Source organism: Chenopodium quinoa, unplaced genomic scaffold (assembly GCF_001683475.1).
Source record: "Chenopodium quinoa cultivar QQ74 unplaced genomic scaffold, ASM168347v1, whole genome shotgun sequence".
Lineage (NCBI taxonomy): Eukaryota > Viridiplantae > Streptophyta > Magnoliopsida > Caryophyllales > Amaranthaceae > Chenopodium > Chenopodium quinoa.
The window spans coordinates 1,097,974-1,123,146 of record NW_018742987.1 but is presented as its reverse complement, the minus strand read 5'-3'; the positions used below and the strand labels follow the sequence as shown (position 1 = coordinate 1,123,146).

Sequence of the window (25,173 nt, the reverse complement as noted above, 5' to 3'; positions counted from 1 at the left end):
CCACTCACCTCAAGAAAGTTATGAATCTTTGACTATTATTTCATCATCACTTTAGCTTATTTGAACTTTTTACAAACAAGTTTTTTGAGCAATAGTAAGGACAAAACTTGTCTCATACAATTTCTATTATACACTCGGGTGTAAAATTATACAGAAATAACGGGGTGCAACCTTTTACTTTTCCTCTCATCATCCAATAAACAAATAAGCAATCCTAACCAAATTTGTAAAATTACAAGTTTGTTATAATGTAAAATTAGGAAAGACTTAGAAATGAGGAGTTAGATCCCTAAAAAAATGGCGGGAAGAGGGTAAAGGCCAAGTACGATCCCCGATATTTAATCCAATTTCAAAATTAGGGCAAAGTTTCTTAAACCCTAGTACTACGCTAATCACATTTCCCCAAATTTCTGGGGAAAAAATGCTAAGAGGAAGAGAAAGCCTGAAAAGAATCATCGGAAAACGAAGGAGATTTCTCCCTAATCTCTCTCGCATCCTCTCTTCTTCTTCCTCATCATCGTCGAATTCTCTGAAAGTTGAAAATGATGAAAAGTTTATAATTAATGATTCTGCAATTACAAAGGCAGAATCGAAGAAAATCGACGATGATTCAGAAGCTGTAACTTCTGGTAATGAATTCGTTATTTGTCCAGTTTGTAGCATTCAGATTCGCAGCGACGATCGCTCTGTTAATTCACATCTTGGTTAGTCTAATTTGAGTTCAAATTTTTCTTAATTATCTCATTTTTTGTTTGGTTTATGATTTGTAATTTGGCTGAAAGTTTATGATTTGTAATTTGGCTGAAAGTTTGGTTTATTTGATTATGTTATTGGTTAGAAAATGTTGTTTATAGGATTTTGTTGCAACTAATTGGTGTTGTCAGATTTGAATTTGATGGAATATAGTTACAAACTTAATACAATTGAGCTGTTGTTGAGTTGGTTGATATGTTTACTAGTTTTAGTTGGCATTGGCAAAGATGCAACTTTTGTTGAGGTTGCCGAATTCATCTTGACAATTGATTAGTGTAAGGTCTTGGAGAGGCGGTTTCCTAAAAGGTTGAAAGATTACAAGTGGAAACAAGCTTTTTCGCTTGTCTTTTCCTTCAAATTTGAATGCTAGTAGTGAAGATCAATGTATGGGCATGATAAAGAAGTCAAATGATAATATCTATAATCCAAATACCCAATGTCACTGTGATTAAGAGGATGACATCCTTAATGAGCTCTACTTCTTGTATTGAATCCATCTTTGCATTTTGATCCTGCTGCTATTATCGCTAATACACGCGCAATCTTACTTATTATATTCAATGCTATTCTTTGTCTACAATAACCACTAAAGTCAATTATTTTTCTGTCTGTTCTTCATTGAAGTAGTCAAATACATTCACACCATACACTGGTAAGAATAGAGTTGTGTCATTTGCTCTCCTAACATTTATGTTGGGAGTATGGCTTTGTCATGACTAATGAGTTATTAGATACAGAGTATGGCTCAAATCTTTTTTCTTTCTTTTTCACAAAAGTACCGTAATTCTTCTTAATAGATATGTAGTTTCTTGTACTTCATTTGGCTTAGACTTGTTTGTAATAGTGCAATCCGTTCTAACTTTTCATTGATCACTTCAGATATGTGTCTTGTCAGAAGCACAAAGCGAAAGCTGAGTCAAAGCACTCTTCTTCAGTTCAGCTTCTGCTCGAAACTCAAAGATAATAAGTGTGTGGATGAGGGGGTTCTTGCTGAAACTAATGTGATTCAAGACAGTGAACCCATGAAGAATGATATTTCCCAGTTGGCCAGCATTAGCAATGATAAAGCAACTTGTGCCATAAGTCAATGTGAAATCAGTGGACCTGATGATGGAACCTCATTGAAGTCATCGTTAGCTTTAGATTCTATTTCACAACAGGAAGATAGTTTAAACATTGTTGATGATAGTATAAATGACATGGTTGATACTTATTCTGTGGACCTTGAATCTGGAGCATCAAACTTTGATATGGAAGGAATTCTTAGTGAGCTATCTGGTATGGTTTTTAAGACATGCATTGTGGGTCGTAAGTATGTAGATGCAGCAGAAATTGTTTCTGGAGCTAGCATTTATTTTCTCAGAGACCCTACCAACATTAAAGATCCTAATGCTATCAAGGTTTATACCTACTATCTCAGTTTTCTTCTTTGTTAAGCTTGTTATGTTGCTAATTTTGGTATAGACTGTATGGTCCACTGAGGCCAGGTTGTTTCTCCAGATTCCGGCAGTGGAACAGTCCTAGGTTTTCTTCCTCGGGAATTAGCTCAGTATATGTCTCCTTTGATTGACAAGTATCAGATCAATTTCAAGGTAGTTTGTTACTAATCTATCAAATGTTTTAGTTCTTTATTTTCTTCTGTTTCTCAATTCTACCCTCCCCCTTTTCAGGGACACAAACAATCATCTTCTTTGCTTATACCATGAATTTAATATCTTGCTCGCTAAGTTGGCTTTTTTATTTTTCATTCATTTTGGCTGTTGCTGTATAAACCTTTTTTCTTGTATATTAATTCCCCCCCCCCTCCAAGTTTAGCATCTAACTTTTCAAAATGTATCTTCAATGAAGATTTTTCCCAAGTGCTGTTCTTGATTTCAATGGTCATGTTTTTGGCCTAGACAAAAATTGCATTCTTTTGCCCTGAACACCAATTTTTGTCACTAAATTTGCTCAAATTAAAAAAAAACATCAATAACGCCGTGATTAGTATGATCTTACGAAGGAAGATAAGAATGGTGGAAATTTCGCAAATGGGGACATTTTCTAGGTAGTTTTTTTTTTTTTTGTTTTCCAAAGTTCTAAGCAAAAGATGGTGTTGGTCTTGTGCAAACACTGTTTAGAAGCTTGTTATGTACTAGGAATGCCTTTGATAAACTCAAGTTTTTTCTAACTCCATTGTTGGCACTTGGCAGTATCTTAATTAATTGTTCTTTGCTCTCAATATGATAACTACAATGTTTGTCATATGTTATGCTGCAGGGAGCCATCACTTCAGTCCCGAAAAATTCCCTGGATATTGTGCCTATTGAGATGATGTGCCTAAATACACCATCTTGTAACGAAGTGGCAAAGGATGACATACCTATGTTGAATTCATCATGTATAAATATTTTTCGTCTGATGAAGTCTGGTGAGATATGTCCACAGAGCCCCATAAAGTACCAGCAGAATTTTAGGCTCATGATTGAAGAGGCTTTAAGGGGAAACCTTTGTCTTTTCACAGATGCTGAGAAGTTATTCTTAGGTAGGCTATTCCCTTTTACACTCAGCTCAACCTCCATATTTAACAGCTATTTCATATTTGTATCACTTGATCGTTTTGAAATAATGTTTCATTGTTACCAGATTCTTTCAGCTCGATGTCAGATGACAGCCAAAGACTTTTTGTACGACTCTACACAAGAAAAGGTTCCATCCATGTCACCATCTTTTCAAATTTCATAGAATTCACAAAATGTAAACAAATAATTGCATTTGCATGTTTGGTGAAATTCTCCACCACATACATATAACATTTGGATAGTATAGAAGTTGCCGTCAAAACCAGGTTTTACCATACATTCATACATACATGTTGGAAACCAGACTCCTAGTGAAACAAACTGATAGTGTCAATGTGTGCTTTGCTGGAGATGTTTTGATACATCTTATTTTGATTGTATACATATTATTTTATCTTCTGTGGTTTCTGTTATGTGTATATCTGTTGCATTGAAGATTGCCAGGGCCAAAAAAATTCTGAAAGCAGTTGAACATTGTGTTTTCAGTTGCATTGGTGTTTTTCTTGTATCATATTTTTGTAAAGTTCCCTCTACAGCGTTCTGGGGCTTAGGGCTTACACACTTAGGTTATTTTTCTTATCTTCAAATAATCAGATAATGATAAAACATACAAAGAATAAAAGGTGTTTTTTTTTTTTCTTTTTTCCGCATCACTCCCTTGGCTTACTTTTAATTCTTCAAAAGAATACTTAATTGACATTGGGAGATGCAGTTGTGATGCATGAATAAATGACATTCTGCAAAGTGCACACTAGTTATTCCTATATGGATTTTTTATTATAATTTTTCTTTCAGGACCATGGTTTCGCATATCTAGTCTTACATATCCAGAAATATTGGATTACCAACAAGCAGTTAATGAGTTGTCAGGTAAATTTTCGTGTCAGCATGTGCTTGTGAGATGTGTATTTCTGGCTATCAAGATTGAATGGTGGATCTGTTGTATGATATTGTCCAACAGAAGCATCCTATGTTTGTTCTTTTGGCTATAAGAGTGAAATTATTGACAATGTTCTGGAAGAACTTTTGCACATTCTTACAGTGAATGAGCTGTGTGAGATCTTGAAAGTACTCAAAAAGGTACTCATTGTTTCCTTATATTTGTTAAATTTTTTTGAAAATATTTGCTTTGATGCCTGCTGATTTGATAATAGTTATTCTTCTTATCCTGGTTAATCCCATAATTTTAGTAGATGATACTTATCATTAACATTCACACTGTCATAATCACAATTTTTTCTATATTCTATTCTGTCATTGCTTATTAAAAAGAGTTACAAGAAGCTTAGCTTCCTTTGTTATCTGGATAAAATAAGGTGGGTTCTATTTTTGTCATTTCAATGCAAAATTATTCTAGGCCTGATGATAGTCCAGTGTTATTTTTGGCCTGCTATCTGCTATATTGTCTGATGAATTGTGTTATTATATTACTATCATGTAAATGCTTAGATGTGTGCTCCATAAATGTTCATTATGTTAATACTCTCCTCAAGTGTAGAGGCAAGGTATAGATGTTGGAGCATGATGGATGAATCTTTCTAAAGATTGGATGATTTCCTGATGAATGCTCCTAAAGTTATTTGACTTCTGATGACTACATAGTAAGAGATATGCTGTGTGGACAGATACGGGCCAAACATTCAAAGACTAGATTTAATAATTTTTGGTTGACCTAGATCTATTATTGCATCCTCTTGATGTGTTACAAGGGTAGTTTCTTAATATAGTATTTCTAGCATTTTGAGCTTCTATTCAAGAAAGAAAAAGGTGGCTACTTCATGTCATGATTTGAAAGACCCTTCCTACCCCTGTGAGCTGTAGTAATTGGCTGGTGAGTATTTGTATTATTAAGCTAGAATTTCCTAGAGCAAAGTCAATTTTATATTTGTTGTATTTTACACCCAAGAAAAATGAAAGATAATTAATTAGTGATTGGTTGGTGTTCAGAGAGAACCTAACCATTGATTTATTATTTTTAATTTCAATATGAAGATGAAAATCCTGACATGGAATACTTTGGTATTCAACTGAAGACTTAAGCTAGATATCTAGACCAAACCCTTAGCTGCTTCAGATCATGAGGATTTTACAGTATTTATGTAAATTGTGATGATACTGTCTCTTTTTCCGATTCTCCATTTTCCTCCTCTTCTTCCTCCCTTGAAAGAAAATGTGATGCTTGCAGAATTAAAAGAAGGGATAAGATAAGGCATTGGGATAATTGGATTATGGTTTTTCAGTTTTTCTCATAGTTGGGCAATGTTATGTTTTGTGAGTTGTGATAGTTGTGCTTTCATTTGGGTTCAGGATTTCAAAGTTGGTTTGAGGAAGAAGGAACTCATTGAATCACTTCATTCTTCATATAAAGATGGACTCTGGTATGATGATGAATATTCAACTTTGAAGGAATATATGTATTTATTTTACCTGTTATCTGTATGTGATGAGTCTTTTTATGGTACTTATGCAGTCCACTCCTCCCAAGTCTATTGATTGATAGAACTTCAACATGTGTTCGAATTTCATCGTTTGCTGAATCTCTTCTGTGGCGTGTTCAGGTGATGGCTAAGACATGCAAATAGTAGGCTCCTTTTTCTTTCTTTCTTTTGGTATTATTCTTCTTCCTCAATATTTCAGTTTTTTTTTTTTTTTTTTTTTTTTTTTTTTTTTTTTTATGCAGAGATTATTTTTCCTGGATGGAGAGCAGGATCTGTCTGCTTTCCTTCTAGTTGACTTGCGAATACTTAAGTATCCAGAGTACAAATGTACTATTTCCCATCCAGTATTCTTTGCCAGAAGTGATTTGCTTGCTTATGAAGAGGTTAACCTCTAGTCTATGCCAATAAATATTGTATACACATTGTCTTTTCCAATCAGTGTTTTGTTAGTGTAGGCCATTGAAGTTGCACAAATCATGGACCAATCCCTTGACGAAGGCAACTCGAAATTGGTGTTACAATGTATAGAGATAGCTGAATTGCAATTGTCAAACTATATTAGAATTAAAGATCAATCATTGCCTTTGGAATCAAAGGCACCATTTCTTCAGTGCTTTTCTGCAGCTTGGGTCAATTCTAAAATAGTCTTGCTTGGTGTTTCCTTCCATGAACAAGAACGCAGGTATGTGTGCTTCAATTTTCAATTGTTTTCTATGATTTGGGCGTGTGTGTAATCATCAGATGAACATAATGTTAAATAAAAGGCAGTGCACACGCCACAACTGTACACATCGTAGGTTATTTCGATGTGTAGGGAATATTTATTTAAATTGTTGAAGGGTGAAGAATACTTCCATTCATGAACTTAAGATTCAGATATATGCAAGTCCTTTGGATTTTTTCTGCATGTTTGTACTTTCTTAATTTGCTGAGTAGAAATTAAGTGCTGCAATCAGCTCTTCTATGATATATCTGTATGACATAATGTCCAAGGTAGACAGTTGTATTCCTGTTGTGATGTTTTGTGATGCTTTTAGAAGGTGATATAGCTGAATTGAACTTTATTTATAGGTACCAAGACGCCATCAAATTATTGAAGCTGTTGCTCAACAGTTGTGCTTCTGATGGAAGAAGGGGATACTGGACGTTAAGATTGTCAGTTGATTTAGAGCACATGGGCTGTATTGAAGAGAGTCTCTGTGTTGCAGAAGATGGGATACTGGACCCTTGGGTTCGTGCTGGCTCAAGAATGGCATTGCAGAGGCGGGTCATACGCTTGGGTAAGCCACCAAGGCGGTGGAAAGTCCCAGGCTATGCTGCTTCTGTCAAAAGAAAGATCACTGAGGTAGCTGTATAGAGATTCTAATAGTTGTTATTTTAAGAGCTTGAAATTAAAAGAATTTGAAATTGAAGCATTATCTATCTACATAGGTCCATATCCAAGGAAGACCACTGAATGGAAAAGTAGGAATGAAGAGCAGATTTTATGGTGAAGATGGTGAGCAATGTGGAGTAGAAGAGCTTGCTTTACAGTTCTATGCTGGAGAAGGTGGTGGCTGGCAGGGTGTCCATACAGAGAGTGGCATTTGGCTGACTATTTATGGTCTTCTTATGTGGGATGTAATTTTTTCAGATGTACCAAATACCTTCCGCACTAAATTTCAGGTATAACAAATTCATACTCTTGTTTTTAGTTGTAATTGAAAGGAGTAGAGCCAAATTGCGAGTTATGGGGCATAAATTTGAGTTTTGGAATTACATCTTAATATCTTATGAAATCTGGAAATTTTAAATTTTTTCTTAAAAAAATTGACCGCTTTACAACATTTTTTTTTCCTCGATCTGCCACGTTTTGAAAGTATTAAGGTGCTTGATTAAATAAGTTTTATTTGTTTGCAGAATGCACCTTTAGATATGGACAGTGACGATTTCTATGTTGCCAGAAAGAGTATTATTGAACTTCACTTGCAAAAGATTCATGAGGGTATGGCTGAGGCTATCCTCATAATGTCGTGGGAGTTGCATTTTGGAACTCTTTGCAGGGGTGTTAATTGGGAAAGGAATTCACTTTCTGAGCTTCGTGCAGCTGTTACATGCATCGGTGGGCCTTGCCTAGCAAATCTTTGCCGGCTTTTGGCTCAGGATTACCGTAGTTGGACTAGTGGAATGCCTGATCTACTGTTATGGCGCTTTCATGGAGAGTACAAGGGTGAAGCGAAACTTGTTGAAGTCAAAGGCCCTAGAGATCGACTCTCTGAACAACAGCGAGCATGGTTGCTTACATTGATGGATTGTGGTTTCACTGCAGAAGTCTGCAAAATAATCCCTCCTGCAGTGACATGAAGTTGCTAAGTTGCTTACACAGGCACTTGAAATTCAATGAATGTTCTATCTCAGAGCTCAATCATTCTGTTGCATTTTTGGTTGTGCTGAGACTAAGCGGATATTCGAAGTTCAGAAGTTGGCCTTCACAGAGAAGATCAAAGTGATGATTGTTGTGAACATTATTTCTGCACCAGCTTGGAGCAGGGGAAGGAAATGAAGCATACATCTTCTGTTACTTAAATTGTAATTTAGACCGGGTGTAGGGTTCACCTTTTACTTATCTTTAAACCTTGCTATAGTTACCTAGTGGGTAGTTTATTAATATGAGATTGAGTATATATAGCAAAATTTAATTTGTATAGCTGAGTTTGTTTGTAATCTGCACTAAGTTTATTTTATCCAAATTTCACAGTTTTTTTTAATCTTTTTTCGACAATTGTAAGTTGTAACCAATTATTAGGCCTCTATTAATCTTGCAACTGTTACTAGTTGGACCATTGATTTTTAGCTTAGTATTTGTTTTTTTTTTTTTAAACCATTAGCTTTACTGTTTTTTTTTTTCTTTTTTTTTTAATAGTAGCTTTACTGCCTTTTTTTTTTGAAGGAAGCTTTACTGCTTTAGTATCTCAATATTCAATATTTGAGAATTCCAATCCTTTTATTTTAGTAAAAATAATCTTATTCAAGTTTTTAAAATTATTAAAAAATTGACATCAATATCGTACATACATTGATACATACTTAGGTGGATCCTAATTTTTAGGTGGATGTTTTATTTCAAATTTTTTTATAAAAAGTACGACAGCTTACATAATCCTCCGACGAAGCTTCAGGTGTAGTGTCAGGAATTTTTTTACTGCGTGGTAGTAAGTGGAGAGGTCGGGAATGATATTATACCATTACGCACTACAACTTACACTAAAGGCAATATCGTCTTTTCATGTCAAAAAGGGAGCGTTAGCATAAAATGAGAAGCAGTTCACTTCTCGTAGACTAGATCTTTATTTTCTTTTTTTCCCCGTTTGGATGTATTTCACGTTTGCGCTGCCCGCTGCACTCCTCTTCCCCTCTCTCTCTCTCCTCCATTGAAGCATACTTTGAATTCTCCATTGAAGCGGCTTCCGAGCTTTCTCTCCTCCATTAAACCAGCTTCTCTTCTGAGGTAAGATGTTTTTTTTTTTTAATTATCGAATATCAATTTTGCAATCTTGTGTTAATCGTTAATTTAATTGGCAGTATTGTCAATTTAGGGTTCTTCTTAGGTGGATTATTGAACTATTGGTTATAAATACTTCAAGATTTAAACCTAATTATTGGAGCCTAGTTTGATAATCGAGTGAACTTTGCTCGTTAATGTGTTGCAGGGTTTGGTTTATACTGTATAACTCTTTAATGTCAGGACAAAACCATGAAAATGGACCTTTGATTAGGGATGGGCCTGAACAATTAGGGTTTTAATTTTCGTTGCATTCATAGTTAGTGTGATTAAGTGTGATGATGTATGAAGCAAGGGAAGAGAAATGGAGTTATGGTTTACTTTTTCTCTGGTGATTTTGGGAGAGGGGCACCAGGCGAGGCAGGGCAAGTGACAAGTTAAAATCTTTCGGGTTGTCGGTTTTTGTGAGGACACTCCTTCGTGTGGTGATTGATGACTAGCTGCAACTTTATTTTCTTTTGAGAATTTCCCTTAATTGTTTTTTTCTTGATTCTATATATTTTCTTATAAAAATTGATAGGAGCAAATCAAGACACCGAGTCAAGAATCATTGTTAATTTTGGTAGTATTTGGTGATGGATTCACCTGAGAGGAGTCGAGGTTATGCCAAAAGGGAAACGGAGGATAGTGTGGATGGCAAGAGGGAGATAGGTGGTGATGAAGAGGAATGGGAGGGGAATGGAAAAAGGAGGCATAGGTTAAGCAGCAAATCAAGAAGAGCTAGTAATGGAGAAGATGTTGATGGATGGGATAGTAGTGGGAGGAGGAAGAGCTCTGGAGATAGAAATGAGAGTAGGAGGATGTCAAGCGGATCCACCAGAGGGGATCTGGATGATGGTGATTATGATGCGAAAAAGGATTCAAGCTCCAAGCTGGTAAGGAAGAAGCAGGAGGTCAGTGCTTTGGAAAAATTGAGCAACTGGTATCAAGATGGGGATTTAGAAAACAGGCATGATGCGGGAGATAAGTCTGGAACTAGAAGCCATACTAGAAGTGATGATAATGAACGGAGTGTGTTAAGGAAAACAACTTCAAAATTCTCTGATCATGAAGGCTCTCATAGGAGTAGTAGAAGCAGGGACGAACGAGCTCGTGACGGGGAGGATGAAAAGGCACTGGAAAAAGATTCATATCATTCAGAAAGGAAAGAAAGCAGTCGAGAGAAGGGTCATGGTTTTACTGAAGAGGTAAAGAACAGGAGAAGATGGGATGACTCTGATGCATCCATGAAAGCTGAGGACAGTAGTTTCTTGGGTAAATCTGATCCAAAAGGCGGGACAGTGTCTGAATCCAAGCATGAGTCCTCTCGTGAAAGGAGTGCATCCACTAGACTTGATACAGGTGAAGGAAAAGAGAGAGTGTTGGAGTCAACCAGTGACAAGAGTAAATCCTACAGCAAGGAGGAAAGGAGGATTGATGCGGATAGGTCCAAGAGCAGACGATCAGATGTTGTAGAAGACGATAGCAAAACTAGTTCTTTAAGTCGTGAAGATAAAATTGGTAAGGAGAAAAATGATAGACATAAGGAGCTGAAATCTTCTGGTCGTGAAGCTATAGATAGCCGAGATAGGTCATCTAATCTGGAAGAGGATGTCAATCCCTGGATGAGGGACAAAATTGCAAGAGAGGTTGGGCATTCTCGGCGATCAGGAAGCCCTGAGAGAAGTGGTCGGCATCGCCATGAGTTGGAGAACTCTGAGATGGAATACGAAAGAGGTAGCAGTTTAAAGCGCAAAGATGTAGAGAAGGATAATTTTAGAGGAGATGATAGAGCAAAAGCCAGAGAGAATAGCTGGAGCGACAGGAATAGAGAAAGGGAAGGCTCCAGAGAAGGCTGGAAAAGAAGGCAGCAGCCTGGCAATGACAGGGATATGGATTTAGTTCATGATCGTGACAGAGATCGTGACTTGCCCAGACGTGGTCGTGATAGGATGGATAACGATAGGAGTCTAGGTAGAGCTGGAAATAGAAAGGATGGGAGGAGCGAAGCTGTGAAGGCCTCTTCGAATTTTGGAATTTCAACTGAGAACTATGACGTTATAGAGATACAACCTAAGCCTCTTGACTATGGAAGAGACGATCCTGGATCTGGTTTTTCTAGGAGAACAGAAGCTGTTCCACTGCATGATCCAAAATCAAATATTCCTGATGAATGGGGACGTTCACAAGATGATCTACGAAGGGCTGATGCAGATGAGGCAACTACTGATGATTCAAGTGTAAAGTATGTGGATGAAGCTGCATCTTCACAAGATCAAAATGCATGGAGGGATGATGCTGATGGTAGGCAAGGGAGACCAAGGGGTTCACAAGGTTCTTCATCTGCCCGACCTTCTGCTAGCCAAAATTCTGGTGGTGGTTCTCAGCCTCCTAATAGCAATCAAGAGCCGAGTAGCTTTGGCAGGATGATGCAGCAGGGTCCTAAAGGCAATAGGCCGGGTAGAGGAGGTAGAATCAGGCCGCCTGGAAGAGACAACCAGCAGGTCAACATTCCAGTGCCGTTGATGGGGTCTCCCTTTGGACATCTAGGTATGCCACCACCTGGTCCAATGCAGCCCATGAACCCTGGTTTATCCCCTGGTCCAGGTCCTCCAGTTCCCCCTGGCATGTTTGTTTCACCATTTTCTCCACCAGTTGTTTGGTCTGGTGGTCGGGGAGTTGATATGAGCTTGTTACCTGTGTCCCCTGGTGTTTCCTCACTTCCTCCTGGGCCACCTGGACAGCGATATTCACCAAATATGGGAGCTCCTCCTAATCCTGGTATGTTTTTCAATCAACCAGGCCAAGGAAGAGAAGTGCCTCCTGGTGCATCTGGCCCAGGGTTTAATGCCATTGTGCCTGTTGGTCGTGTGAATTCAAACGATAAAAGCTCTGGTGGTTGGGTCCCTCTAAAAGTGGTGGGCCTGCAGGTAAGGGGCCATCTAGAGGAGAGCAAAATGATTACTCGCAAAATTTTGTTGACACTGGATTGCGGCCCCAAAATTTTATTCGAGAACTGGAACTTACTAATGTTGAAGATTATCCAAAGCTTCGGGAGCTAATACAGAAGAAGGATGAAATTGTTTCAAAAGCATCTACTCCTCCCATGTATCATAAATGTGATCTTCGAGAGTTTGTTCTGTCTCCAGAGTTTTTTGGGACCAAGTTTGATGTTATTCTTGTGGACCCACCTTGGGAGGAATATGTTCATCGAGCACCTGGCGTGACAGACCACATGGAGTACTGGACATTTGAAGAGATAATGAATCTGAAAATTGAGGTATTTTTCCATAGATGTTTATTTACATATCCCCTTCGTCCAATGATAGTTGTCACATTGTGTTTCCCCCTCATTAGTTGCGATATATTAGTACTTCGAAACTGTTTCCAATAAAGATAGTTTCACCATTCCAAAACTCTCTCCACCATCTAATCTAAAAGTAGAGGCATCGTGTGAAATTTCATCATGAATAAGTCTGCCCTTTGTTGGCGCATCAGGTTATGTACACATAGACATAGTGGTTTTTTGATCTGACAAGTATTTTGTATTGATAATGTAAATGACATGGAACAAAATAAGTTAAATAAGTGGACAATAAAGTGGAATTGATGATATTCTATTTAGATTAGATAACTAATGTTTTGCATACCCCAAAATTGTGTTTGATTAAATCTGTGTTGTGAATTGACACAAAAACATTGTTAATGGCTTGTTTGTATGTTGGCCCAAATCTGTAACACTTTATTGATGGCTTGCAGGCAATAGCAGACACACCATCTTTTATATTTCTTTGGGTGGGTGATGGTGTGGGCCTTGAGCAAGGGCGACAGTGTCTCAAGAAGGTAAGTAAGTAGAGCCATTCTTTTGGCTTTGAGGCCTTACAGAGACTACAGACATTAATGTTTACACTTATCATTTCTTTCTCCATTTGTATAATCAGTGGGGGTTTAGGAGGTGCGAAGACATATGTTGGGTAAAGACAAACAAAAACACAGCAACTCCAGCTTTGCGACATGATTCTCATACCTTATTCCAGCACACTAAGGTTAGTCATAATCTCATCTTGATAAGTTGATATCATTTTAACAGAATTGTTTGTGCCCTGAAACTGTGCTATGAATCATGGTGAAGGAACACTGTCTAATGGGCATAAAGGGAACTGTTCGCCGCAGTACTGATGGGCATATAATCCATGCCAATATAGACACTGATGTGATTATCGCGGAGGAACCTCCTTATGGTATGCTGGTTTTTTCCCCATTCTTTTTGGTATCACCTATGACCTTATAAAATTTTATTTTAGTTTGCTAAACTTTTGGGCTTTGATTTTAGGAAGGTATCTGCATCTACATGTTTAACTTTATTAATGTAATCTATTGAAGCAGATGTGGAATAATGATAATGTTTCTTTTCCCGGATATTAATAGTTGTGAGGAGACTCTTTCTGAAAGGGTTTTGGTTTTTGCTTGTGTTGACAACAGAATTTTGTTTAAATTTGTTTTTACGTGCACCAATGCTCGATTGAGAGTTACTTCTATATATCTGTTGATTTAAGTTATTGACAAGGACTTAATGAGGGTCTGGTCATCAATATTTATGTAGGTTCCACAGCTAAGCCCGATGAAATGTATCGGATTATTGAGCATTTTGCACTTGGTCGTAGAAGGATTGAGCTCTTTGGTGAAGATCACAATATCCGATCAGGATGGCTGACAGTTGGAAAGGAGCTATCTTCGTCAAACTTTAATACTGAGGTCAAGTGCTTGAACTTTAAAACGCAATTGAATTCTGAATATATAGATGCATACACACACACACACACACAGAGGAAACTAGGTGCTTTCCCCAATCCAATTTAAAAGAAAAGAGATGTGGAGCAAGGATTTCCAGGGTCAATAGTATCATCTAATTTAGCAAGGAATGAAAAGTGCTTCGATTGATGCAGTAATGATAGGAAACTATCTCCTAATGTTCCCTATTTTTTTACCAATATAAAATACAAAAATAATAGGAAGCTATTGAATTCTTATTCCCAAGCTATTGATTTCTAGGCTTTACCATAGGTTGACATTAGTTTATGAAACATGGATGGGACTTCTAAAATTTGCACATACATTTGATCTGTATCTTGATGTACATTAGAAAGATTTAAAGCCCCTCCTTCTTTACAGAAAAGATGATGGTTGGATCAGGAATTATACAGGTTATTTCTTTTTATGTAGCTGTCATTTTCTTCTTCTTTCCGAGTAAAATGGTTGTGACATTAATGGGTCAACTGTAGGTTAGGGCATTGGTGAATAAATTCAGATCTTTGTGTGGTGATTGGTTTTAAAGAATGTATCAAATGTCTGGGGTATGCCTTAAGGTTGCATTAGGATTTTTTTAGTATTGTTGTGCCAGTTGAAGGTAGAAACTCAAGTATTCTTGTGACCTGAGAGTCTAGTAAAGTAGTAAGTAGTAACATACTTTTAACATTGTTATTAGATGTGTTTGGTTATTTTGGCGGAAACAAACAGTTGAAGGCTAGTTTCTCACTTCATGAGAGAACAAATTTTATTCTTGGGTTTTATTCTCCAGTTCTGTCCATACAGTGAAATTTTCTTGTATTTTTCTTTGGTTAAAATTTCAGTAGTATCACTAGTATTCTTGAAATCGGAATTGGACACTTTTTTCTGGGATAATGGGTGGACAGGGTGGTAGTTGTGCAATTCTGATGAGAGGGGATTGTGTTGTGTCTGCTAATACCTTCCTAGTGCTAAGAGGTACCAGTAGTAGGCAACTTGTAGGTCCCAACTGAGTCACTTTGTATGAAATGCCCCTTGAATTAAGAGGTATTCTGTCTCAGTAGACTGCTTGCCAGGTCCTAACCTTCCACTCCTTTTGCGTTGCTAGTCTCTAAAAGTAGATAAGATTTCTGTACATTTTATTTACGGAGTATAAAAAAAGAAAGGATTTCTGTTTCCCAACCTAAGGGACTAGAGGAGAAGAGTAGCCAGCCATCATATTTTGGTCTCTGATTATGTAAGTTTATCAAACTAGGTCTTTGTTCTCTGTCCATGCAAAGTACTGAGTTAGTTCATGGGCTCTTTTGCAGGCATATACAAGGACCTTTTCGGACAAGGAAGGGAAGGTCTGGCAGGGTGGGGGAGGAAGGAACCCACCACCAGATGCACCTCATCTTGTCCAGACAACACCTGAAATAGAGGCTCTTCGACCCAAGTCACCTATGAAGAATCAGCAGCAAATGCAGCAACAGCAGTCTAACTCCATTTCTCTTACAACAGCAAATTCCAGCGGCAGAAGAGCCACAGGAAATTCTCCTCAAAATCCGGCAGCTTTTAGCCTTAATCAGGAAGCTTCTAGTTCAAACCATCCTCCACCCTGGGCTCCCCCAATGGAGGGCTTCAAAGGTCCCAACGAGAATGCTTTTGACATGTATGGTTATAACATGCATCCAATGCCGCCAAATGGGGAGTTTCTTGATTTTGAAGCTCAGAGGATGATGAATATGATGTAACGAGATCCTTGTCAACTCTTTGAGAGTAATCAACAGCCAAGTGCCTTTTTTTCCATATCACAATAGGCTGTGAAAGCAAATGCTGGTTTGGGAAGAAAGGTATGAAGTAGATCACGATATATGTGAGTAGACATGTCTCTCAGAGGGAATGTATCATTAGTCTTAGCAATTGTTATTTGGTGATCTTGGAAGCAGGGGCACATTGCTGCCTTCATAATAAGAGATTCATGCATGTTTACATGCATAAGTAAAGCATGGTGAAAGTGAACAGAAGAGGAATATGAAGAAGCTGCTAAAGACGGTATCTTCGAAGACATTGTAGTATGAAGCTGCACAGTTCACTGTACACTATTCACCGGATTCTTATTGCAACTCGAATAGAACACATGGTATGGAGGTGGGACAACTACGCCGAGTATCAGAACCAAGAGAGAACTGTGTTCTAAAGCGCTCTTGAGTATTTTCTCAAGTCAATTTCCATGTGAAACTCTTGGTAATTCATTTAATAGATGAGCAAATGTAAGAATATGCAATTTTGGCTCGGTTGTGTTGTAATATGTTCAAACAATTTTGCCTTTAATTTCTCTCATAAATTCATAATTCTTCTCTCTGCCAAGATAATTGGATGGTACTCAGCTACTAGTGGTAAAGACGTAATGTTCTGCCATGTGTATTTTATTTCCCACTTCTGAGTGTTTTATCATCCAATTTAACCAGGCTTTCGTCCCTATTGCATTACATATTCGCTTGTTCTACAGGTTGTAAATGGTGAAAGTGGTAACGGAATTGTGTTATATATTCGCTTGTCAAGGTTGTTAATGGTGAAATTGGTAACGAAATTGCGTTACATATTCATTGTTCTATAAGTCATGTAATCTTTTCTTTAGTTTGTAGACAGTACAACGTTTATTTCGTCAGCTTTAAGATATACTGTCTTGTACTCCGCAAGTCCGCAATATTGGTGAACACATTTTTTTGTTCCAAATTGTTGAATTGTGTGGCTTCACAATGACAATATTGGCAATATTATTTGCAAAATATTGGAAAATAAATAAATAAATCCTCTTATTATAATTTCAAAGAATTTCAAGGTTAGTAATACAAATTTATTCAACATGTCTTTATTATAAAAACAACTAAATCAAAAATAGACAATATACCTATATTCCTATACAAATATAAAAGACTAATAATTTATCAACCAAACTCGGTAACACAATTTAATTTTTATAAAGTAAAAAAGGTAAAAGGATACATTTCTTTAGAGACACATTCCAATTATATCAACAAGAATTCAAAACTAAAATCTTACAACTAATATCCTTATTACAAAGGCTCCTAAAGACAAGAAAAATGGAGCTAGGCAAAAGTAAAGTCTTTCCCACTATCAATTGTCCATTATTTTTGCCTAACACCATTTTTGTTGTAGCCTTTTTCATCATCAAATAATACCAATCCACAATCATAAAATTAAAACTTATATCTTAAAATAATTAAAACATCAAATTACCAACATTTCTTTAATGATCAAACAATCAAATTAAACCACTTCACCATCCATCAAGAACTTCTTATCCCTCTCCAAATTATCCATTGCCTTAGTTTCCAAACTAATCTCCACATCAATCCCTTTCTCTCCATCCTTCTCCGGGTACAAATAAACCATCCCATCAAACCGGTTATTCGCCCCGCTTCTAACCCGCTCGGGTTTTCCGAACCCAAAATCGACGTCGTAAACCTTAAACCTCGGCGAGCTGCCGACCGCCACACAATTCATCCCGGCATCCTTGTATTGGAAAATAATAGGCTTATCCTCCCACTCCTTGCACCTCTTATCAATCGCCACATTATCGTGTGCCCCAATCGCCGCCTTGACCATCCCGGCGGCGAACTCCGGCGGGTGGCCGAGCAATAATCCGGCGGCAGTTCCGGTGAAGATCGCCTGAATCAGGTTTCCGAAGTAACTTTCCGGCATGGGTGGGTCCACCCTTTTCCGGCAGTCAGCAAAGATGGTGAAAACAGTAGGTTCCTCAGGTTTGAGCTCACGCGCCTCCGTGACAGCCCGCCATAGGTGGGAGGACAAAGCCTGGAAGGTGGAGAAAGGCGGTCCAGCCGGGGCAGTAGTCCCATTAGTGGGCCCAACATCATTATGGGCCGCCTTAATTTTCTCAATCGCGGCACCCGAGAACTTAAAAAGCTTCTCGCGAAGCTTTGGCGCAGCAGCGGCAGCAGCGATGAGATCAGGCTGCGGCGGCGCGTCAGGAATCTCAAGGCTGACGCGCGTGGGGCGGACTTTGACACGGTCCAAGACAGGAAGTTTAGAGATTGATTGGGCCCCATTGCAAAGTTCGGCCCATGAACTCATGAAGTGCCAAGTAGCGGACCCATCTAGTACAGCATGGTTAAATGCTAGCCCAATTGCCAGCCCATCTCGAAGCTTGGTAAACTGTTACATCACAAAAATAGGAGAGAGAAAATTAGTCCAGTGGGCCTTTTCAATTTTAGCTTTTCATAAATAAATATGGAAAATTTTAAACCGCAAAATTGAAAGGACCCTATTAATGATCACTATTCAGTACCATCAATAAGCCCATTAGTAGCGACATTGATTTTTTTTTTTTTTTTTTTTTTTTTTGCAATTAATATTTGACCGAAAAGTTAGGCAGAAATATTAAATTACTCCGTATCAATCTATATAGGACAAAGTTGAGCCGTTATTGTAGTTGTGTTGCTAACATCATATTCATGTAAACTCTTATTACATTCAACTTTTATATGCTAGAATTTTAACCAAAACAAATTATGCGTAATATTATGATCTATACGAACTTACGAAGTAAATCACACACCGTTAGAAATATAAAATAATATATTTCATACATTTTTTGGCTATGACCTTAAGCTTTATCCAAATTTGGACATTCTTCAATTGTACAATGGTACAATAAAAAAAACTCTGACCTAATAATTAAACGATCTACACTAGGGAAATATTTTTTTAGTTTATAAGTTTGGTGAAGAATATAAGGGAGACCAAAAATTGACAAGTATGTAAATATTTTGACTAATTTTGACTTGCAAGAACTATCTACCAACATGTAAAACAACAATTAATAGATGGAAGTCTTATTAGTATCTATACTTTTATAATTTTATATTCGTGGGTTGATGAAGCATTCTCTGAATAATTTATTTAATTCAATCCATTTTATAAAAGTAATTATTATTAAAAATATATATATATATATATATATATATCAACCTTACACTTTAAAAATTTTTTTTTTTTTTTATGACTTTAAAAATAAGACAATGAGGACAAGTCCTCCTCAACCACGGCCATTACTTTCTATTTCCAAGACTAGAAAGACAGCTAACGTTATTTATCATGCATGTGAAGTCAAGTAATTAGATATGGCAAAATATTTGTATACTAATATTTGTATTTTTAATTATAAGTAGTATTTGACGCATTTAATTAATTATTTATAAAAATAAGACATTCTTTCTAGTCTTACATAGTCAAGCTAGGAACCTAGCTTGTAGTATGGGTTTGAAATTAAAATATAAATTAAAATTTCATATTATAAAATATAAATACACTTTTTAGCTTATATCGACTCTAAGTGGACGTGAAATAATACTATATGTGTAGTGTGCGCGCGAACATGATTATGTTCAAGAGAGTAAGATGCATGTAATGTAGTCAAAGAGTTGAACATTAATTTTCTTATCAAAAAAAAAAAAAAAGAACTAATTTACTAGCACTTTATATAATCTTGGTGACAAATTAAACCTTACAATAATGAAAAAATAAAACATGAAATCAAGAATTAAATTACTAGAATGAAGAACAAAAATGTATCCAATTGGTGAATTCGGACCCCACTGAAATCAATTGCCACATCTAAATTTTGTGGCTAACTATATGATCCAAGTAAATGCTTGGTCTGACTTTCAAACCCATTATTTTTTTTTATTTATTTCAAAAGGTTAGACCTTTGTATTCAACCACCCATAGTAATAAGCAAATAATAGTCATGCATAAATTTTACTGAAGATTTGTACAACGTGGCTTGTTAGCCAAAAAGAAGAGCATTTATATTTGAAAGAAAGATGTACCATAACTACTATCTAGATTAAATCAAACCCTACTTCATTTTACATGTCAGTGAACAAACACCCCTCTTCACTAGAAAGTATCTATCTAGAGTGTTCCCCGATAATAAAATAACCGGTCGATAAAATATTAGTATAGATATAGATATAAATTACTCAGCACGTAAGAACGTTACTTAATATATCAATCGAGTAACATATATTATGACATGCGAGTAAAAAATGTTTAAAGGATGATTCATTACCTGAATAGCCAGGAGGGGACGTTGGAGACCCTCCAAATTAAGGATACCATTGTAAGGAACCAAATCTTTCATCACAGTAAACTCATCTTTTGATGATAATTCATCAACACTAACCATGACACCATCATGATTAACTTCAACAATGGCATCTAAAACTTCAACACCATCCATGTCATCATCATACATGACTTTAAACACACCATCATCATCTCTTCCTAGTTTACCAGCTAATTGGTAAAACTCTTCCAAAACAGCACTCATACCTTCCTTCAATTTCTTCACAATTTCCTCAAAATCATCACTATTTGCTTTGTAAATCAACAACTTTTGGTTGTAGAAAAAACCCAAGTAAGGAAGATCAAATGTGATCAATTGACATTCCCTTCTTCCAATTTTCTTTTTGGGTTGAACATGACTTGTTTGGGTGATTTTCACCTTAATTGATGAATCTAAATCTATGTTTTTCTCCTTAATTCCATTTTCCATGGTTAAAATTAAAATTTCTTGTTTCTTTTTGGTGGGTTTTTTTTGTAGAAAATTAAGGAAACAAAAGGGTTGAATTTAAGCTAAGAATAAATTAGAAATCAAAAAGATGATGAATGAGAAGAATGGGTTAAAGATTAAAAAATGGAGGTGAAATTTATAGAGGAGAATTTCAAAGCTTATAGTTGGCTCAAGGGGGGGTGGCATTAAATGGGTAATCACAGGGGTAGCTGTGGGAACATTTAATTTCTTACTTCTCGTTCTTTTCTTATGTGCCTTTTTTTGGTAGGGAACTTGAGTGTACATGCTTAATTGCTATTTTCATGTTTTGTTTTTAGGGTGAAACTTTTTGTGTTTATTGCAAAAAAAATTTATATATTTTTAGGTTTGAGACTTGGGTTAATTACTATATTTTGTGTGGAAATTGTGAGAATGGGTTAAATTAAGAAATTAATCTAACTCCATGACATAAAGAAATTCGCGGTTTAATTTATTCCCTTGACATAGAAATAATGTATATTAGGCTAAGTAGATATTTGTGATAAATAATTAAAAATTTATGCAATGAAATTATTGAATGTGAAATTAGTCTGGCTATAAATTTGTATCTCAATGTTTTGTTTTTTTTTTTTTATTTGTTTGTAATATTTAGTTTAATGTACAATTAGAAAATCTTTACTACTTTTTAAGCATGCATCAATCAAATAGACTAATGAAAGAGAAACTATTGGCTTATTTTCTTGATAGGAATGATGTATAGTGGAAAGTTGTGGTATCTAATACGCTAGTGGGATTGACTAGTCCAAAACCCACGGGACAGGGGCATCAAGAAGAAAATAGGTTGTTTATATAATCTTCTTTCTAAGTTTCTTATTACCTTCTTCCTCTGCTTTTTAATACTAACAAGATCTCACATAGTTATATTTTTCCAAACTTATAAATCACCATAAACTAATTACACTGGAGTATATAATAGTGTAAAAGTAAAACCGTAAATAAATAAATAAAATTGAGGAAGCATTATATATTTTGAGCACCAATCACAGAGACTAATAATAGAGAAACTCATGGTTCATTTTCTTGATAGTAGTGATGTATATTTAAGTGGAAAGTCGTGATATATAATTGGAATTTTATGCAATAGTTGCGTAGTGGAAATGACTAGTCCCACACCCACGGACATCACTCGGGAAGAAAATAGGAAGAAAATTATGAATATGCAATTAATCTAGCAATATATTTGTATTGTATATATTTTAATTATGGTATTTAGTTTCATGTATAATTGAAAAATCTTGATATAAATTGAGCGTCGATGACAGAGACTAATAATTGAATGATCCTACAACCTCTAAGCAACGCGCGTATTAAACAATAAGGCGGGTTTGTGAGATAAAAGTTAATTGTGCAATGTATAAACTATATTAAGATAAGTAAAATTAAAACTAATAATAAAATAGTAAAACCTAAATAAAATGTAAAGCATATAATGCTTCTAAATTTTCTATCACTATTTATTTAGGATGAGTTTTTCCTATATAAACTGTAATTGATATCATTTTCAATATAAGAGAATATAATAAAAGAAAACATATTCTTCGGTATTATTTCATTTTCAAGAATAAATATAAGTAGGTGCGGCAGCTCTACTCGTTTCTCATATAGTTTATAAATATTACTTATTAATCTGATCCAATCACCCATTATACTTCCGCTGTCTCCAACAAATTTGGTATCAGAGCCGGAATAATTATATCATGGCTTCCAGTACATCAACACCATTTTTCTCTTATTCCCAACCGACACTTCCTATCTTTGATAGAGAACATTATGACTATTGGAGTAGTCAAATGCAAACATTCTTTATATCCCAAGATTTATGGGAGCTCGTGGAAGGAGGCTATGAAGACCTTCCAGAAAATCCTAATGAAGCACAACAAAAACTACACAAGGAAAACAAGAAAAAAGATGCACTTGCTTTACGATATATTCATGCAGCCGTGAGTAAAACTATATTTCCCCGCTTATATGGATTGAAAAAATCCAAAGAAGCTTGGGATACATTAAAACAAGGATTTCTAGGAAATGAAAAAGTTGTTGCTGTTAGATTACAAAATCTATGGAGAGATTTTGATAATCTGGAAATGCAAAAGACAGAAAATATCCAAGTTTATTTTTCACGAGTCACGGAAATAGTTAAATCAAATAAGAAGTCTCGGTGATACATTAGAAGAAAAAAGAGTTGTTCGAAAAGTATTAAGAAGTATGACAGAAAAATATAATTCTGCCACATTTATAATAGAAGAGTCTAAGGACTTGTCAACTCTCACAATGCATGAGTTGATGGGATCTTTGGAATCACATGATCAAAAATTGAAAAGAAATGCAAATACCGATCAACTTGTAGATCAAGCGTTTCAATCCCAACTTAACATATCAAACAAACAATATCAAGGAGAGTCAGAGAAAAGAGGGGGAAACCAAAGAGGACATCAATATGGTAGAGGCCGTGGTACCCAAAATTTTAGCCGTGGCCGAGGACAAAGTAGAGGAAGAGGTCGCGGACAATATCAAATTTATCAACAAAGGTCAAATAATTCTTGACGTATTTGTGGTAAGTCTAACCATCAATCATCTGAATGTTATTTTAAATGTAAGAGATGTCGTAATTCAAATCATTCTCAAAAAGATTGTTGGCATCAAAATGAAATAATACAAATGAAGCGAATTTCACCGCTAACGCTGAAGGTGAACAATTATTTCTTACGTGCATGGATGCACAAAATAAGTCTAGCAATTTATGGTTTCTCGATAGTGGTTGTAGCAACCACATGACAGGAAATAAGGACATGTTCATCAACCACAAAATCAAGTCACCTTAGGTGATGGAAAAAAGGCAAACGTCGAAGGACGAGGAGTCATTGTTGTTAATAGCAAAGCAAATAACACAAAATACATACATGATGTTCTTTATGTGCCTAAATTGACACATAATCTCCTAAGTGTTGGGCAACTTGTTCAACGAGGATATTCAGAAAATTTTGACAATGGGGAATGCATTGTTACGGACAAAAAATCTGGTACTATATTGGCGAAAGTACAAATGGCTGATAATAAAGTTTTCCCGCTTCATATGCCACAAAAGAAGCTGGCATTGCAAGCAAATGTTATGGATGAATCTTATCTATGGCACTTACGATATGGACACTTGAACCAAAAAGGATTACAATTATTGAAACAAAAAGACATGGTCGTGGGATTACCACACATTGATAGAAATATTCAAGTTTGTGAAGGATGTATATATGGAAAAATGCATCATCTTCCATTCCCAAAAACTTCATGGAGAGCTAAAGCTCCTCTTGAATTAGTACATGCAGATATATTTGGCCCCACAATAAATCATTCTCTACAAAATAAGAGGTATTTTCTATTATTTGTCGATGATTACACTCGTATGATGTGGATATATTTTATTGATCAAAAGTCAAATGCTTTCAATGTATTTCTCCAATTTAAAGCATTAGTTGAAAGACAAAGTGGTTATATGATAAAGACATTGAGAACTGATAGAGGGGGTGAATTTATATATAACCCTTTTATGGAGCATTGTAGAAATGAAGGAATAAAAAGACAATTGACAGTCTCACGAACACCTCAGCAGAATGGTGTAGCAGAGAGAAAGAATCGCACAATTGTAGAAATGGCAAGAAGCATGATGGAAGAAAAGACTCTTCCTAAAACATTATGGGCTGAAGCTGTAAATACAGCTATTTACATACTCAACCGTTCACCAACTAAAGCAGTTAGTAACAAGACTCCTTATGAAGCTTGGAATGGTAGAAAACCGGTTGTTAGTCATTTAAAAGTTTTTGGATGTATTGCATATGCCTTAAACAAAGATCAAGGTAAAGACAAGTTCGATCCCAAAGGGAGAAAGTATCTTTTTGTGGGGTATAGTGATGAATCAAAAGGCTATCGTCTCTTAGACCCACAAGCTAAGAAGCTAATAGTCTCCAGAGACGTTATATTTGAAGAATCGGCAAAATGGAAATGGGATGATGAAATAGTTCATTTTCCTGTGCAAGAAGAAGCTATAAATTCTCGTAACCCAGCTCCAACAACAATAAATAATGAAGCAAACAGTCCGCATAGATCTCCTAATAATGTGTCAAATACACAAACACAAGAAACCTCATCTTCTCCACTTTTAAATCAACCAGGAAGAATTAGAAAAAGGCCTTCTTATTTGGATGATTACGAGTGCTATTTATCTAAAGCAAATGACACGGAAACATTAGCTTTATTTGCAAGTGAGCCTTCTAGCTATAAAGAAGCATCAAATGACGATGTTTGGATAAAAGCAATGGATGAAGAAATTGCTATGATTGAGAAAAACAAGACATGGGAGCTTGTTGATTACCCTGAAGGTAAAGATATTATTGGTCTAAAATGGGTTTATAAAACAAAACTAGACCAAGACGGAAATATTCAAAAACACAAAGCAAGGCTTGTTGTCAAAGGATATGCTCAAAA

At 36.0% G+C, this 25,173-nt stretch overlaps 3 protein-coding genes across 3 annotated transcripts; 2 read left to right on the top strand and 1 right to left on the bottom strand.

Annotated features, from left to right (window-relative positions):
• Window positions 1-287: 287 nt before the first annotated feature.
• LOC110729619 (fanconi-associated nuclease 1 homolog) lies at window positions 288-8,584 on the top strand. Its single transcript, XM_021909371.1, has 14 exons — window positions 288-704; window positions 1,633-2,153; window positions 2,241-2,345; window positions 3,013-3,277; window positions 3,379-3,441; window positions 4,110-4,184; window positions 4,276-4,394; window positions 5,622-5,692; window positions 5,785-5,872; window positions 5,995-6,135; window positions 6,208-6,434; window positions 6,824-7,097; window positions 7,184-7,417; window positions 7,652-8,584. Exons 1-14 carry the CDS (start codon window positions 422-424, stop codon window positions 8,093-8,095), a joined length of 2,910 nt encoding a protein of 969 aa, XP_021765063.1. The 5' UTR covers window positions 288-421; the 3' UTR covers window positions 8,096-8,584.
• A 500-nt stretch (window positions 8,585-9,084) lies between these two features.
• Window positions 9,085-16,532, top strand: LOC110729618 (methyltransferase-like protein 1). The gene is given in 8 exon segments (XM_021909370.1): window positions 9,085-9,239; window positions 9,814-12,179; window positions 12,182-12,552; window positions 13,032-13,115; window positions 13,214-13,318; window positions 13,405-13,513; window positions 13,876-14,027; window positions 15,368-16,532. Coding segments are annotated over 7 exon segments (3,555 nt in total). The 5' UTR covers window positions 9,085-9,239; window positions 9,814-9,868; the 3' UTR covers window positions 15,791-16,532.
• A 469-nt stretch (window positions 16,533-17,001) lies between these two features.
• Window positions 17,002-21,003, bottom strand: LOC110729620 (BAHD acyltransferase DCR-like). Its single transcript, XM_021909372.1, has 2 exons — window positions 20,155-21,003; window positions 17,002-18,236 (listed from the first exon to the last, which is right to left on the bottom strand). The coding sequence occupies exons 1-2, from the start codon at window positions 20,638-20,640 to the stop codon at window positions 17,331-17,333; spliced, it is 1,392 nt and encodes a 463-aa protein (XP_021765064.1). The 5' UTR covers window positions 20,641-21,003; the 3' UTR covers window positions 17,002-17,330.
• Between the last annotated feature and the right edge of the window lie 4,170 nt (window positions 21,004-25,173).